Source organism: Falco cherrug, chromosome 7 (assembly GCF_023634085.1).
Source record: "Falco cherrug isolate bFalChe1 chromosome 7, bFalChe1.pri, whole genome shotgun sequence".
Lineage (NCBI taxonomy): Eukaryota > Metazoa > Chordata > Aves > Falconiformes > Falconidae > Falco > Falco cherrug.
The window spans coordinates 61,621,482-61,640,095 of NC_073703.1; the positions used below are offsets into that span (position 1 = coordinate 61,621,482).

An 18,614-nucleotide genomic window follows, 5' to 3' on the forward strand; every position below is an offset into this window, starting at 1 on the left:
CCAACATCTTTTCCTGTGCTTCCATAAAGTGTGAGCTAAAACATTAGCTGCTTATTTTACATCTTAACTGACCATGGTTAACGTGAAATATTGCTCTGATTTTTTCCCCCAACAAAATCTCAAAACATTTCCATGCTTTTTTCAATAAATTACTTTCCATAAATAGCAATGTGACATTCTAAACAACAGTACTTACAGCATCGGCTGTTTTCAATTCCTTGGCAATTCAAACTTAAACTTAATTTGAGATTAGGTTTGCTGTCTATATCATGTTTTTGACCAGTGTTTCAATTAACATTGTCTTCTATGAAGGCAGTACTAGGAAAATGTTTTTACACAAGTAAATTTAACTGTTCTTTAACTGGGAATTCAAGCACCTCATGTTTCAAAGCTACCACTTTGGAGAAAAGTCAGCCCCAGTTTGGCCAGAAAAGCTGGACACATACAAACCAAAAAAAGCTGACTATTTTTAATCAATACATCATCTGAAATGAATTAAAGAGCAAGTAGAATTATCTCCTTGTTGCTTCTACTAGATTACCAAACTGCACACATAATTTTCAGAGTGTGCCTGAAAAAGCCACTTCATGGCACTGCGGGGCTTTCTCTGCAATTTCTTTCTGGTTGATAAGGGCTGTTAAGACAACAGACATACCAAAACAACAGAAAGACAAGAGTATCTCCCAAACTCTTGGAGTTCCTCCTACCAGACCTCAGCAACAAGGTGGAAGCAGCCAAATTCAAAACTGAGCAGCACAACAAAAGACTAGCAATCAGAAGAGCCTGACGGGGACGTTAAGACCAGAAAAAGCAACTGGGCATCAGATTCTGCAACAATCAGAACAGACTGGTTGGGATACAAGAACCACCCATCTCAAAAAAATCACCTTCTGCCTAGCCTCTGCACAAATCACTTGCCCTCTTACTCTTTCTAGATCATCTTCCCATTGCTTACAGTACTATAGACTACTTCACGTGCTCAAGATAAAAAACATTTACATGTTTACATGCTAATCTTTCTAGTGTTTGGCTTCCCTTCCATTTACTTTGTGCAAAAGCTAGAAAGCTGCACCAAAGCAATCTATCCTACAAGAATATTACATGTGCAAGGTTAGGTGTTACAAAATATCAATATTTAAATTGCTTGAGCAACCCTCAGTTACACATGCATTAAGTTGTAGGCTTCCCATTAAATAATGCATGGAGCTCAGATAACAAATGATCCTGCTGACATAGCACGTACAAAAACTTCATACATAAATGCAGTGGAAGAGTTTACACTTCACACCACCACAACACAACTGGGTTATCATGCTCTGCCAAATTCTGTTGGTCTCATTGAATGCTATTACACTATAGGTGGACTGTAATCATTTTTGCTAGAAAAGATCACAAAAATGTAGCTGCACGTGACAAACGTGCAAATCGCTCTGTTGAACAGCCGTGTTATTTACAAGTAACATGAGCGGGTATACTTAATCCCCAATAGAGTACTTCAAAATACAGGTCAAAGTCAGCTGTAAATTGGGCAGAAGAGTAACTATACTTCACCTCCTTCCACTTTGTATGCTTTAATTATGTATCTCTAAGTATAAAAATCCCCCTGCATTACCATGTTATTTGCACTGTTTTAGTATTAGAAGTCTGAGCTATCTCTCTGCTATAAATTTGTCTAGAATATCAATAGCATACAATCAGCTAAGGCAAAATTTTCATGCTTCATTTTACCAGACACAAGGTTATACTTACGTAGTTGCAAACATACTATCTCTAGCAGGTTATTTTTTTATGGAAATAGATTTTATCTGAACCTTTTGAATGGTATCTAGCCCGCCCCAAATGCTTAAGAAGTTTAGCTTATATCCTATTAATATACTGATCTGTGAAAGTCAAACACAAAATTGTTAGATATGTATCTCAACACAACTCTGAATAACCAAGACGACTGAATTAAATGCTGGTAAAAAAAATGATAGTGCTATCTTCATGAGGTAGAATCATATCACAACTTTATCTGAACAGAATTTAGCTTACATGGTAAGTAGAAATAATTTTGTTAGGGCAAACTTAAAACAGATTTATGACCGTCTAAAAAGACGAGTGAAAAGGATTCTGAATTTCAAAAGAAAAAGAAACAAGACAGACTTGCATTTATCACATATATAAGCCTACATTTCATTTAAGCTTTGACAATGTAGCATGCACATACATAAATATTTTAGCAAAGGTTTTAGAAAAGTAACAAAGGCAGGAAAGTTGTTCTTGGGGGGGGGGGGGGGGGGGGAAACATTCTTCTGAAGTATTCTTTTTGCTGTTAGTTTGGAAACTGACAGTATCTTCAAAGGCAGAAAACAAAGGCATTTCATCCAGTAAATGAAAACCAACACCTGAACTGCACTGACAATTCATAATATTAAGGTTTCTAGTCAAAGCAGAGGAAGAAAACCCCACATCTTATTCTTTAAGCAAAGTGACCATAATACTAATTGCAACCTGAGTCTAGTCATTAGACAAGTATAAAAATGAGAAACATGGAAAACGAACTTTGGATATAGGTTTTCTATAGAGAAAGCAGCAACTCTACTGAAGTTGTTCTTGTCCTGGCTTTGTGACTGGGACTTTGCTGGTTGAAAGGAATAGAGTAGGGAGGAGATGGAAAGCTTTTTTATTAAGCACTGACCTTATATACATACCCATACAGATTTCCTTACAACTTATCTCCTGCAGCACATAAACAGATGTTTCTTCCTGGTGTAGTACAAAGTTTGCCTTAAATAAGGTCTGGATCAGCCACTAAACAGCTCACACCAAGTAACTATGCTCTCCAATGACAGTTTTGAACCAGCCCACTCCCATCATGCAACATACACCAGATTACGCACAGACACCTCAGGCTACCCACAGAAGCCCTGTCTACTCTGCAGTGTAAGCTGGCACCTTCCTTCTGAATAAACAAAATAAAGCAAACCCACAAACTAACAACAAAAAACCCAACAGGTGACCGACCCCACAAGGGCTGTAGCGCACATTCTGCACACGTTCCCATTTTAAACCTCAGTTAGGTGAAATGGCAAACTTACTTAGACAAAACACAGACCTTTCCCAGTTCTCTCCCACAAGCTGCTTTAAAGACAGACTCAAGCTAGCTATGTGTTGTAAACCAGCTTATTTATACTACAGAGCATATGTACCAATAATATGAGAAAGAAAGCATCTGAAGCTCAAAACTCTTCCAAGTTTTTAATCAGTCTAAGATAACAGTAAAAACACTTGCAACATGCATACATCAGTATGAATAAGCATGACACTAACTCAGTGGGGAAAAAAACCATCACACTAAAACCCAGATAATTAACTATTGCAAACATTTTACAATTCCCAATTTCTCCAAGAATGAAGTCACAATTTTTCCAACTACCTAAAAAGCAAAATTACATTGATTCTTTAAGCTTTCAACACTTCACCCATTCTAAGTACACAAAACACCATGTGATGAATTACATTCTACGTGATTTCTCAAAACTTTCATATGATTTTTAAGTCACAGCTTCCCCTAGTTTCTCATTAAATCGCATTCTACAAACCACCAGCCTTTCTCACACCAGGGGGCTGACATGCCTTTGCAAATCCACGAAAAAAACTGTAGTGTCAAGACTCAAGAGAGCTGTCCTGCCTCCACAGCCGCTTCTAAACTAAGGAAAGAGATACCAAGCCCAGCAATACAATCCCTCTCTTAACTAAAGTAGGAAGGAGCAGTAACAGTATCACTAGCTTAAGCATCACAACTCACTTCAGTTGTGTTTGATGGAGTTTATTTTCCCGATTTTTAGTTTAAAAAAGCAGACACAAAAACCATTCACACCAAACAAACAAATACATAATTTGTTTTTAAATATACTTACCTTGCACCATTACTTCTAACTACTTCCACTGTTTCACCAACAAAATACCGATCCTTGACATAAGCAAAGATTTCATCACAGATTTCATGAAGTCGGGAGCGATGGGTAAGGGTGGCCAAGTAGAGAACTGGAATGATGAGTGCCTCTGGAAAACTTTGAAGATTATGTCTGGCTTTCTTCTCCGATTCCAGTGCTTCCTGATATGTCAGTCCTGGTTTCCCTGTGACAGCACAGCTCCACACAAGGCTGTTGCACAGAATGGTGCGTTCAAAAAAATCACTGAAAAGGAAGGCGGGAGGCGGGGGGGGGAGAGAAAGAAAATGGTTGAGTTCTGACTAACTTTTTCAGTTTGCTCACAATTAGTACAGCAGTGAATTCCTTTTACAAGCCTGAAATGCAGAAGCAGCTCTACTCCCATACAGGCTATAGATAATCAAGGGTTATTTAAAACTTTTAGCAATTTACCATGCCATAGCTATTGTAAAACCAAAGTTTCCTCTCACTACAGACTACAGTAACAGCATCAAGACCTAAAAGTCCTGCAAACAAATATTCACATATAAGAAGCCTTATACATAAGAACAATCACACTGAGTTTAATAGGTGTCATATCCTCCTCACATCCCCCACGTTTCCACAAATATTTGCCAAGAGGAGGGTGTAAAAACTGTACAAACATAAAATAACCCTAAGATCACAGAAACATGTTGCAACTTGAGTAAGTTTCAGCATTTGAGTGCCCTAGCTCACAAATGAAAAGATGGGAGAGGTAAAGAATTAATGTCAAGTACGTCTCTAAATAGTTTTTATTCCTTCACTGTTTGCATTGCTCTCAGTAAAAGCATTAAACTATTTTTTCCTACAGATTCTTCTCCTCCCTTGATCCGCTAGTAAATACCGATTCTCCTCCTTCCCTGTATTTCCTATTAATGATAAAATCACATTGTTATTGCTTGCTTACTAGTTATTACATTGGAATCAAGAAAGCAGCACTTTCACTAGTATGTGTCAATTTTTGACAGGTATCAGAAAAACAGTGGTTTGTTAAAACACTTTCTAGATGAAGTAGATTATGTAGCTACTCACAAAACCATGTTAAAACATATCATATACTATGGGCAGTGATTGGACAGCAGAGCAATCTCTCAATATGCCCCACTTCAGATAAGGATTTTTATTTTCTTTCCTTTAAAAATCTTAGAAGAGTAGTATTGATGAGTATGGAACACACAACACAACAACTTGAGTTTTATTTTGCCTTGTATCAGTTCAACATAGCTATTTCAAAGCAGACACAGTACTTTCTGAACACTGCACGCTACACCAGAAACCTAAGTTTCAGCCTTTAAAAAAAACCCCTTACACTGCACAGTGTTCCCATTTTCAAAAGGATACAGCTATTCAAATAATTTCTAGTAATGGTGTTAGAGAATTGGACAGTTCACACTTCTGAGAGGGTTTTTTTTGCAGGCTCCCTGGAAACTCAGGTTGGTAAATGTGCATCAGAGACTGATCCAGGTGACAATGTTCACTGCAGATGGACAGATGAACCACAATATTTTGTAAATGAAAATTCCAGACTGAGGACAATGGAGAGTCCTGGCTCATATAATCCTTTCTGTATGACCACAAGATTCCTCCGAGTGTGAGAGAGATGCTCTAGGAAGAACATCAGTTGTAAGAAGGGGAAAAGGACAGAAGAGGAAGAAACATATTATCTGAATAATATTTAATGGCTACAAAAATTCAGATTTTTAAGTTACCTGCATCTACTTAAAATATTTGATAGTACATGGGTCTAACACTCATAAGTAATAAGCAATAATGTGGGTTTGCTTACTCTAAACAAGAAAAGGAGAAGAACAAAAGAGAGAATGACAGAAATTAATTCAATATATGAAGAACGGATGGCTGTCAGTCATTCTTTGTGCATAGGACAATATTTTTTTTTTTGCTGTCAACCATAGTGAAACACTATCTTTAAGGTGTAAAATAGTTACTTAAGCATTTTAATGAATATATTAGACAAATCTGTGGGGGTTTTTGTTTGTTTTGGGTTTTTTTTAAGGTGATGGAATACATAAAACATTATCTCTTCAGGTCTCTTCCTGCCCTACATTTCAATACTTCTGTATTAGATTCACAAGAATTTTTAGCAGTCTTACTGACTTCAATGGATAAAGAAATGTTTACTCAAATCTTCATGCAGCTGTGTCTCTACATGTATTTTTGTGTCTCACTTACCGAAGAGGTTCTCGATAATCATCTTTAGCTAGGAAAGAGAAAACCACCCTAAGAGTTATTGTAAAACGTACCAGAACATAATTTTCAAAAATTATGAAAGTAAAAAGGAAAAAAATGGGGGGCAGGGGGAGCAGACAGGGAGGAAAAGGCTGAGGTTGATGCTGACGGTGTCCCTTTAAGAGCTGCTGTTATTCTTTGTGAGGGGACACCAGGCAGTCATACTATTTAAAGCAACAGCATTGAACTTACAGGAACAAAACAAAAAAACCCAAAACCAACCCACCAAACACAAAACCCTCTCTAAAATTTTTTAATCCATGATTATTACAAATGCAAATTTCTAAGATTACTTTAACTGAAACATGTTTGAGGAAAACATGTTTCAATTTACATACAAGAGTAGTTTGTGTATCTAGTTTCATTCTCCCTCATTTCCTCTTTTGTTTTGTGCGGATTTTCCCCCCATGAACTTACGAGGGAAGAAAAAAATTTACGTGAAAAAATTTACATTTGCATTTGAAAGCATTATTTGTCTTTAGCTAGCCATTACCTATAGCACATCAAAACCATCTGTGGCTTAGTCTGTTAACACAGTTTTATTGCGATGTTTTAACGATCTCACTTTAACTTGGTTTAGAGGGAGGAGAAAACAAAATCCCAACAGTATAGCAATACATGTTATTTGTAGGACTCTCCATCCCTGTATCTCTCTGGTACACATCAGTTATCACAAAAAGGTTTACAAAGAGCAGACACAACAGCTACCAAACCTAGAGAATGGCAGCAGCAGCGACACCCCTTCTCTTTAAGTAATGCACTTGATCATATTCTACATTCAACTTAAATTCACAACAGTAAGTGTATCTGCTGCTAAGTTACATATGAAATCTTATCCACATCTTTATCTAGGCTAGGGTATGACAGTCTCTGGGGCTTCCTCGCTGGTTCAAGATCTCTGTAACTCTTGACAACATTGAGAAGGAAGTTCATACAAAACACATCCACAGAGCTCACTCGCATGGTCCCAATCTGCCTGCGAGAAGTCAAACAGGACTGCAGCACTCTGGTGAAGATGTCCACATCAGCTCAGCTACTTGAGCAGCAGGGACTAAAAAAAGGAGCTCGTTAATGATGACTTCTCAGCTGGATGTCTTTCTTCATTTACATCATATAGTTAGTTTTCCATGCAAGGTAAGGTAAACAGCTAAATAAATTATCAGCAAATCATTGAGAAGTAGTTTAATATGGCTACTTGGTAGGTATGTGATCAGAGGCAGTTCATTAACAGAAGCTAGAAATAAATTACTTGCAATCTCTGCGCTGACTGCACTTGTAATGGATATAAAAATCCAGACTAGAAGTGACAGATGCCTTTTTTTGAACTAACCGAGTATTCCCATCGAGTCCAAGAGCTACTGTATTTTTATTGTGTTCCAGGAACATGCTTATTTCACACTATTTACTTTCATTCATCTTCTTAGCATATATTAAAAACAGGTTGGGTGTGTGTGGTTTTTTTAAATAGAAGAATTCTATATTGGAGAATGACATGACTTTCTCATATTTTACAAGTAAGTAAAATTTGAGAGGAAAAATGAAAAAATAAATCTATGGAATGGCTAATTTTTAATAACTCATTTTTAATCCTGAAGCCGTTATGAGCCTCTAATACATAATCTATTTAGTCTATGGTAGGAGGGTAATCACAGAAGACCAACTCTGCCATTCTGGATCACAAAAGTGGTTTTATACTCTACCTCATCTCCAGAAGAGGTCAAGAATACATATTAAAAAATAATGCACGAAAGAAACAAAACTGAGACATCTATTCCTTAATATTTACAGGCTAATTACGCATTAAGCAATGTATTTCAAGTAATGAGTTTCTCTTCAACAAAACATATTTAACTAAGGACACTTTAAAAAGCCTTTTGAACAGACCTCTCTTTGACTGAAACCAAGACAGGCCAATCTATAAAGAAGTTTCAGTAAGTTTTGAAGATGCAAAACTGACTCTTCCCCCACTGTGTCTTAGAAAGAGGAACATTCCTACCACTGTATCTATACTACTCATCATTTTCTTTTTCAAGCTGTCTCCACAAGCAAGACTTCCCATACTTTAATAGCAGCTTTCACTGCACATCTATATCAGCTATTAACTTTCACAGACAAGGTGTCAAAAACTGGTGGTAACATCCCACCGGTTTAATGTGTTTCTCATGCATCCCATGCATCTTGTGCACCCTCGCACTTGCTCTTCCTGCTCCTACTATGTCTCCAGAGACTCTTACTGTTGGTCTGTCCCTCTAACTAGAAGTACAGCCAAGCATGAAGAACATCAGTTCCCCCAGTCCCTGTTACTCCTGATAAATACAATCAAACACTGCCACCTCACTGCACCCCTTCTTCAAGGGTTACAAAATTGTGTGATGGTATTTCAGATTAAAGAGGAAATACGTCCTTAACGAGAAAGTCACTTTACAAAATACTAGTCTTGCCAAATTCTCCTTGTGTTAGCGTAATGACTTCTTATATAGAGAAGAATACTACTAATGTACTGTTTGTATTAATCTCTGCTAAAGCTGCCATGGGCATGAAAGAAACTTTTCAACACGAAGTTTGTGCTCTGTAAAAAAAAAAACAAACCAACAACAAACAAAGAAACCTACAAAAAAAACCAAGAAAAAAGCCAAACAACTTAAGTCTCAACCCTTTGTTGTCCATATAGTTGAGGAAGAGGGTGAATTCAGGTTACCATATCTATACAACCCACTTATCTACTCAGACTCTAATTTTCAAATTCTCCCCTCAAAAAATTTAAGTTGCTATTGCAAAAGCAGATTCAGAGAAGTCTGATTTAGACAATGGTTTTCTTTCATGAAACAGCTAATACAGTTTTTTTTTAAAAAAGTGGGCCCTCCCTATCCCTACTAATCTAACTGTCCTTGCTTAGGCAAAGAAATGAGAAATGATGTTTTCAGAAGACATTAGCCATTTGAAGAATCACTTTGCCACCAGGAGAAACAAGAATGAGCACCTTTAAAACTTGCTTAAAGACAACCCTATGTTCTCCATTAGATTACGCCACAAACAACTAACATTAATCTAAACTTACTCATCTGTGCCAGAACACCTTGCTAAGTACAAAAATACTAAACTTTTCAATCCAAAGCATCAATTTTACCCAACCTAACAAAAAAGAGACTTCTGGTTTTGAATTAAAATTAACATATTTGAGAATAATTTTGAGAATTAGAAAACAAAGAGAAAAAAAACGAACCCCAAAAAAAGCCCACCCGACATACACAAGAAACAAGCACAGAAGAGTTTTCTGCAGTCTTCCCAAATACCACATTCTAAGCCCTGACCTCTGAGGTAACCACCCCCTGACATTTCTAGGGATCGCCTGTGTGAATGCAAGTCTAAATTTATCCCTTAATTTGTTACCTTTGGTTAAATACAGAATTTGGTCTTTCATACTTTTTCTTACTGTCAACATCATTGCAGTGTAAATAAGCCTGTCAGAGTACTCAAAATATTCACCTTTGAGAGCAAAAGATGTTTTAAAAGGATGCTTTTCATGCTGAAATTCTAGCAAGAGTACACGTACCCGAAATGTATTTCAGTGCAGTGTCAACAAATACATGAGAGTCATCTAATTACGTGATAATAATAATTGTAACCAGAAAAGCAGCTTTTAAAATACTGGAAGCTGGGGGAGGGTGACTTAATTCCTATAGAAACAGAAGGCTGTCAGCTCTTGCTTGTTAGGTTCTTATACACCCTATAATGAAAACACTCCTTACAAAACTTCCAACAACATATTCAACACCCCCCCTTCTCCCCCAGAACCGATCGTCCAGGAAACGCAAAGCATTACCCTTCAAAGTTACCTAATCCAGCTTCTCTACAATTTTATTAGGTGAAGTGCATTTGAGTAAGAAAAACAAGTCTAAACACGAAAAAGATTAAGGTGTGCTCTAATTTCATATGCTGCAAACGAAAACTATTTCAGATTTAATCTCACCAGTCTGCACGTCTTAAAAAAAAAAAAAAAAAAAAGAACACAAAAAAAACCCCAAACCAAAATGACCGCTTGGCTGTGGGGCCATCCTGCAGGCGGGGGGGTGCTGGATGGGACCGGGGGTGCAAGCACGGACGGTTACCGGCTTTTGAAAAACGGCACCGTCGGTCCATTGTTCTTACCGGTGATAAAGTACGCGGCAGCAAGTTCGGACCTACCCGTACAATACGTTATCAACGGTTAACGGCAATTTCGTAATTTCCACTGGTCTTTTTACACACGGAGAAGGAAAAAAATATAGAAAAAAGGAAGGGACGGCAAGAGAGAGAAAAACCCTCACTGGAGAGGGAGACCCTGCGGACACAGGTGTGCCCCTCGGGTGTACCGGCCGGTGGTGCCGCCCGGCGGGGAGGGGAGGGGATGACCGGGCGGCGGGACCCCGCCGGACAGGTGCAGCGACCCCCGCGCCGGGGCCGCGCTTCCCCCCGCCGCAGGCCGAGCTACCGGGCGGCAGGGCCCGCCGGCCATTTCCAACCGGGTCAGCCGGCGGCTCCCCGCGGAGGCGGGGCGAGCGCGGCCCTGGGCGGCGCGGCCGCTCGGCCCGGCAACAAGGGGTTAACGGCGGCGGGAGCCGGCCGGGGAGCCGGGCCGAGCCCGGCGGGCTGCGCCGGCGGCGCCCCCTGCCTGGCCGGTACCACAACAAAAGGGCGGCCGGCACATGCCGAGCCGGGCGGCCCCGCTGCCCAGCGGCGCCGGCTCAACCAGGGCCCGGCGCGGCCCCTTCCGCGGGGCGGCCTAGTGCCGTCCGCCGCCGACACGCGGCTGCCGACGGGGGCGGGGGGAGAGCCGGGCCCCGGCAGCCGCTCAATACCGCCCGCCGCCTCCCACACGGGCAACTTTCACTTCCCCGACGGGGGCGACACAGCGGAGGGAGCGGGGGGGGGTATGTGTGAGGAAGGAGCCGGCCCCCCGCTCCCACCGCGAAGCGAGGGGCCGCGGGATACCCTGGCCGAGGAGGGGCAGGGATTCCCCCTGCCCCGGGCGAGAGATCCGCCCTCTCCCCCCACCCCCTCGGGAGGGCACGGGCTCGGCGCCAGCGCCACCCCCCCCCCCCGGCCGGGCTCCCCGCGGTGCTGCCGGGGAATCCCCTCCCCTGCCGCCCGCCCAGGTGTCAGCCGTTCGGGGGTTAAACCGCTGCTGCCCGCTGCCGGAAGGCGAGGGGGGGTCAGGGCGGACAGAGGGACGCGGACACGGGGGTTGTCTCTTACTCGTAGTCCCTGAAGATCTCGTTAGTGACCCTGCAGTAGAAAACGCGCTCGTCCGGCCGAAGGTCGGCGGGGGGCTTCTCCCTCACGAAGGGCTTTCGGTGCAGCAGCGGCATCGCCCCGCTCCGCGCTCTCTTCCTGCCCCAGGACCAGCTTCGAGGGGGAGGGAAAAAAATTAAAAAAAAAAAAAAATACGGAGGGAGGGAGTAAGCGAGTGCGGGCAGCGCCCCCCCTCCCCGGGCCGGGGAGGAGGGAGCGGGCCCGGCGTGTCCCTCCTCCCGGGGAGCCGGAGAAGGAGCGGGAGAAAGCGGCGGCGGCCTTTTGTGTGGCTGACGCGCCGCTGCCTGCCTGGAACTGCGCGCGGAGCGAGCGGCGGATCCTTCCTCCCGCCTCCGCCTCCCTCTGCCTCACAATGGGGCCATGACGCCGAGCGCCGGGCGGGGGCGGCGCCCCCCGCCCCAGCCGCGCAACGTGCTCCGCTCGGGGATACCCCGGCCGCCGCCGCGCTTTGTCTGCTCAGGCTCCCCTGCCCCCGGGTCACCCCCTTCCCCCGCCTCTGACCCACACACGCCGGGCCGGACACCAACTTCCACTCCCCCGCCTCCTCCTCCTCCTTCTCCTCCCCGCAAAGCAAACACCCAGGAGGGGCAGCGCCGACCACTTCCCTCCCTGCTTCCCTTCCTGCCGGGACGCTGCCTAACGGGGGTCCTCGCCCTGCCCTTCCCGCCCCGCGCCGCCCCCCGGCCCGGCCCGGCCGCCGCGGGACAGCGCGGCCGCGGCGCGGGGGCTGCCGGCCCTCCGGCCTGCCGCTGCGGGGGCTCCCTCCCCTCCTGCCCACCTGGTGCGGCCGCAGGCTGCCCTCGCCGCTGGGCCGGTGCGCAGCGCGGTCCCCCTCGCCGCGTTTATTCCCTTTCCTCTGCCCCCCCCCGGCTCCTGGGAAGTTTTTGATCTACTTCTTCAAGCCCTCAATCAGGAAGAGCTGCGGGGAGGAGCCTTCCCCCGCTCTCCCCTACATCTTTATTGGCCGCTCGGTGCCTTCCAGCGTGTGTCACACAGGAAGACAGCGAGCTACATTATTAATTAATGGCTGAGAGGGCGCATCCTCCATTTTTGAATTATCAGCAGGAGATCTCCGGTGCGGGGGGTGGGCCCAGGCCGGCTGGCCGCGGCCGGGAAGGCGGCTCTTTCCGCTCGGCGCTGCCGGCCGGGCCGGGGTGCGGGCGGCACGGCAGGGCAGGGCACGGCACGGCGGCCGAGCCTGCAGCGTGCGGCGCTGCCCGCCCGCGCCTCCTGCCAGCGGCATTACCGGCGCTTCCGAAACCGGCGCCGAGCAGCCGTCGAGCCAGCTGGGAGACCCCCCCGCCCCAGCCCCTGGGAGAGCCGCAGCCCCATCCCGGAGCGATCGCTGCCCTCGGTGCCTGCCCTGCGGTGCGGCCGGCGCGGCTCCTGCGGGGCGCTTCCCCGCGGCCGCTCCGTTTGACAGTGTGGTGCCGGGGACGCTTCCCTCTCAGTTACAGCCCCGAAGCCGAGGAGCTACCAGAACAACAGGGGCACACGGATCTATTTTGCTGAAAGTGCGATTAGACACACAATTAAGATGAGCGTAAGAGTTGTACCTGGGCCCCTTAGCACCGCCTCATTTTTTCCCAGTTCACCGAAAATGTCACTACACAGTTTTGCTACTATATTAATTTTTCACCACTTTTTTTTTTTTTTTTACACTAATGCCTTTACAGCGCCATTGGTAATTAAAACTGGGGTGTTAATTTAATTGTGTTCTTAAGAGTGCTAGCCAGCTTGAAGACATAAAACCACAGAAAGCCTACATCCATTAGAGTTCATCACCACGAGGTCCAGCACTTGGTTGAAAAATCCACAGAATAATTGTAGAAACTCCACACAACTACTGAGGTGAAAAATATCTGAAGGCTGATACCTAAACAGTTTAAGTTTACAATGTAAAATGCTGCTCCTGCAAATGAAGGTCCCGGGCTGTTTCCTGCACCTGTGCATTAGGTTGTTTTCTTTACCTCTGCAAGTAAAGGCAACGGCCGGTGCTGCTGTAGCCTGTGTGACTGAAACCTAAAAGAATGTTTACATCCAGTCCACGAATTACTTTGTGTAAAAAGTGATCAGGTTTTAATCAAAAGCACTGAGAAACGTTAATGCTCACTTACTCCATTAGTTAAGTTTGCAAAATATGAAGCTTGAGATACAAAAAAGGTTAACCCCCGAGTCCTACCAGTTTATTTTCATTTGCCAGCTGGCTTCACTTTCAGTTTTTAATTACTTTCTAGCAAAGGGCACAAATGCAGCTTGAGTTAATGCACTTGTATCTAACATCTGGTAATTTTTAGTTCGTTTTGCATCAAAACTGTACAGTATGCCATGGTTATGACATTTAGTGTTGCCAGCTCTTATGATTACAGTGAGATTTTGCAACACTTAGCTTTGTTTTAAGCTCCAGCTCTTCAGCAGATGTGATTAAATTGGAACCTCAGGTCTCCTTAAAAATAATTGCATTTCTAAATCTCAAGTTTGAGATAAAAGCTTGAATATGCAAACTCAAAAGGCTTACAAATTAGAAGGGAAAGAAAAGCTTTAAGTTTCAAATTTTTGTAAATCTCGTTATTTTAAAGATGTTTGGGAACTTGGCTGATTTTTTTTCATGCTCGGATTGTCAGCACAGCATTATTTTAGCACTAGTTGGTACCCATGAAAAATGCATGAGTTGATAGAACTGTGACATCAAAAGCAAATTCCCTTTTCCTTTTTGCTCTCTCTTGCCCTCGTTCTCTTTTCTTCTCACCTTTTCCTCCTCCTCTTGTTCTTCCCCCCTCATTATTCCCTCCGTGATTTTCCAGTGAACAGGTCCTGACTGAGTAATAGGGTTGCACTGTGTTTTCATGTTCTTAGGATACAGAGGAGCAGTTCATTTAGTTTTCACCTCTGGATTCAACTCTGTTCTTTAAAGTCCATGAATCCAGGGTCTGATTCTGCTCCCAATAAGGTCAGCAGGAACCAGAACATTTTTTTATGACACCAGCTTATGTCTACTAAATGGGTGTTGAGAATTCAATGGAAATTAATTCTGAGAAATCAGAAGAGGGTTACTTTCCTTCCATGGAAATATTTATCATATTTTTACACTGGTTTAGTTTTTGCAAAAATCTGGGTTTTTTAACACATGACTGAAAGTATAGTTTTGATTCAAGATACAGGAATGGGTTTATTGATGACATTCAGTGGGGTTTTTGGTGTGGATTTTGCCACAAAGCAGCAAAAAAAGAAGCTGCTTTCTTTTTAAAAGATTACTTAAACACTAACAGTCATACTAAACAGAGTTCTGTAGCCAGGGAGGTTGAAGTTCCCGTTCATTGAACTTCAGGAATAGTTGTAATGGGAGCATAAAATCTTATAAAACACTTGGTCTCTATGATTTACAAGGGTAGAACAATTTCCTAGGGACAGTGTCAGCCCAGGCTCGGGGCAGTCCCACAGCTGCCTCCTCAAAGCTCCCCACAATCTGCAGATTTTTTATTCCTTTTCACTTGCTCCCTGCTTTATCACAGTTTTCTTTCCTTGCCCTATCCTCTTTCTTGCTGTCCTTAAACCACCAAGAACAGTTATATGTAAAGATACTCCAAAATATCTATTCAGCTATTCCAAAATATCTATTCAGCTATAGCCATTACCAAATAATTCCACATGTGACTATTGTTGTTCTGGAACAAGCCGAGCACATGGAATTATTTTACCAGAGCACTGCCACTTTAAATTCACACCTAACTTTATACTGGAATAACTAATGTTTAGCCAAATCATATACTTGGAGCCATGCAAAAGAAAAAAAAATTATTCAGTTTTACCTGTGTTATCATGCAATTGGGAGAGGTGGTTTTTTTTTTGTTTAGCCACTTGCTGACTTGCTTTTTTGTTCCTTTTATTTTTCCCCAAAAGTTGCTGCTTTGTTCTCTCAAGGTTTGGCTGCTGTCAGAGAAAAAATTCATTTGATTTCTTCTTAAAGAACTTCCTTGGACTTTCAACAGCATGCTAGGTTCTCAACTCCAATTTTTTTAAAAAACACACAGCTGAGAAGATAAATGAAAAAAATGTACTTATTTCTGTAAATTTATAGGTTGCTAGTGAGTTGTTCAGTCAAATGACATATTATCAGTAATCTCTACCTTTTTCTCAGTTGACTGGAACATATAAAAAGGAGAAGTATAACATATATGTGAGCATTGACTCATTTTAACGCACTGGGTAGATTTTGAGGCGATAGTATCATCCCTCTTCTTTCCATACACTGTTTTGAAAATCCTTCACTTCCATAATGCAAACAAACCATAGATGACTTTTCTAAACCTTATGGCACCCAGCAAAAACACCTTATTTACCTGATTAGGCATTTTATAACATACTGATACAGCTTTTTTTTCACCTTTTGCCCTTTCTCTGCTACCTTGCTAAGCCAATTTACTCTTTTGATCATATATCTTTATTTAGACTTTAAACTATGTGAGCAAAAACAGTGTGCTAGTTTTATCAATCCACTCCAGCTGTGGGTAACAGTAACATTTGGTCTATTGTCTTTTACTGGCTGTAAAGCGCTATGCTCAAGTTTTTAATAACATACTCATAAATAACATATTTCCGTAAAAAAAAAAAAAAAAAAAAAAAAAAAAAGGAAGAGATACACAGGTGATTTTTCACAATACACTTTATCTGTCTTTCATTCTAGCTCAGTTATGTTTCAACATGCTTTTAAAGCAGTTCTGTGATCTCAAGGATAGGAGGTTCCTTATTCTGCAGCTGCAGGACACATTCAACACTTGTTGTTTTCCCATGAGTCAAGTCACAAATAAAGGTAAAGAATCAATCCCTGTCATCAGTGAATTTCTGTTACAGTCACATTTTTTGCTCGTTTCCTAATACTCTTAACCCAGGCATTCCACAGTTGCAAATGCAGGCATAATCTTTGGGTCTGTTGCTATCATAGAAGGCAGTAAGTCATGGCCAGAGTTTGCTTCGCCTATTGCTAAGGTTAAATAACACTCAACACTGCAGGGCCCATCCCTCAGGAAAGTCCTCGGGGAGCTGAGATGTTCTTTTATCATCAAGAGTTATTCTACAGAAAGGCATACCATCTTCTTCTTTTTTTTTCACAGTTTAATAGGCTTTAGACATACAGTCCTCACTGCTTTTAACAGACATTGCATGCTTAATAGCCGTGCAACTCCAGAAATGAAGAGATATGTGCCTTCAAAGTTTACTTTAATCATATCCTATATTTTTCCCTCTCAGAAAAGACTATTAAAAGTATTTAAGATGATGACCTTATACTAGTGAGGAGGAACTCTGACCTCATCTACTTTGCAGCGATGACCATGTATGATTGGCTTCTAACCTGATTACAAAATGATAAAATGATGTTGTGAAACCACTGTTAATTTCCTAATAGTGTCTCTGAAACCAGCTTAAATTTGGAGAGGATTGGTACTGCATTTTCTTTCTTATGGTTGTAGTGCACAGGATACAGAGTATTGACAGTACTGTAATTTTCTGACACTAAAATATGCTGAATTTCTCATTGCTAACCAATATTTAGAATGAATGATGACTGATGAATGATTTTAAAGGAATGATGGGTGAATTTGCTATGTTTTGCTACATATGCACATTATCACTGCTGGAGTGATGTATGATATTTTACAATAGATTTAAATATCCTCCATCAGCCTGCTTGAAACCTGGACCTGAATCCATAAAGTATTATTTATGCAGTCAAGTTTAAGACTGAGAACTCTCAAACGGCGTAATACTAACCTACCATTTACTAAGTTTGCATTCATCTTATTTGAATTACTTATATTGAACACCCCTCTGTCCAGCTGATGAGTAGAACCAATAATTTCCAGGATGTTACTTTATGATTTTGTTATGACTATACAGTCCCAACTTTTTTTTTTTTTCAGTAACACTGAGATTAGATAAACTCGCTTGTGTATTGAAAGAGATCCCATGCAGCGCAGTTTCTGTTGAGGAGTGTATGAAGACAAGTTGGCCCAGTAGTTGATCTGGGTTATTTAGCCAAAGATTACAATGACGAGCCAATCTGAAACATGTATTTCTGCTCAAATACAGACCACATTGGATTTTCATAGTCATTCATTCGACAAACGTGATGACTCATGACTGTGTCTAGTATTCTGACTTACCCATTTAATATGAGACTCCTTTGGCCCCCACCTTGTTTTCTTCTGTCCTGCTACTCATCTCTCATAGAGGGCTGTAGGAAGGATGAGGCAAAGAGATTAACCATCTAGGCACTATTCTGACGGTAGATGCCCAATAAGAGCAGAATTGAAGAAGCCGGTAGCTGGCTTGACAGGGACTCTGGATGCCTCCCCACTTGACAACACATGGGTGAGTTGTGGTGGGTGCAGGTGGAACAGCCCCACCACAGTGCTCCTGCATGTGCTTAGATGTTGACCACCACTTCAGCCCAGGCAGATGAAGGCTGGAGTCAAGCAGTAGCTTGCCCTGCATACAAATCAAGCTGCAGTTTTGATTTCATGTTTTTGCAGGACACTGCTTTTCCATAACTGCTTGCATTAACAGGGTACTGGCAGAGTGATCCAAGGCTGGTGTGCTGAGTCCTAAAGCTGGAGGGGAGCCCACCATACTACATCATGACCACGGAACATATTCTTTAGGGGAACGCTATACTCAAGGGAGATCCTCCAAAAGGAGAGCTCCTGAGGCACAGCCAACTTGATCATTCTCCCTCCTCTCACAGATTCAGGGACAGGCATGTATTAGGTGAGTTGGACACTGCTGTCCCACTTTGAGGCCTCGCACCCCAAAGAAAGTGAGATACTGATGGATTTTCTACATTTCTTAAAAGTCAGGCACTCATGAATGTGTTTGGTTTACCTAAAGCATGCATGTAGAGCAGAACTAAAGGGAAACCAACTTAAAAGGTGGTAAATCCAGTGTGTGCTTTGGTCTTGCTGTCTTTGGAAGACTTAGAGGACAGCTGGAAAGTTAGTAGGGTTGTTGCCATACAGTTGCTATGCATTCATAGCAAGGAAGAAAATGTAAACCTTTTTGTTAGCCCTTTTCTATCAACAATTGATAGAAAGAAATTGTTAAAGATTCAGCAACTCGTAAAAT

The 18,614-nt window shown here is 42.5% G+C and overlaps 1 protein-coding gene across 1 annotated transcript in view; it reads right to left on the reverse strand.

Annotated features, from left to right (window-relative positions):
* Positions 1-12,426, reverse strand: part of BAZ1A (bromodomain adjacent to zinc finger domain 1A) — a 65,153-nt gene extending 52,727 nt beyond the window's left edge. Inside the window, exons 1-3 of the mRNA XM_055715483.1 lie at positions 12,274-12,426; positions 11,439-11,588; positions 3,903-4,181 (exon numbers count right to left, since the gene is read on the reverse strand). Coding sequence (XP_055571458.1) covers positions 3,903-4,181; positions 11,439-11,551 — 392 coding nt within the window. The 5' untranslated portion in view covers positions 11,552-11,588; positions 12,274-12,426. The remainder of the gene's footprint in view (positions 1-3,902; positions 4,182-11,438; positions 11,589-12,273) is intronic.
* Between the last annotated feature and the right edge of the window lie 6,188 nt (positions 12,427-18,614).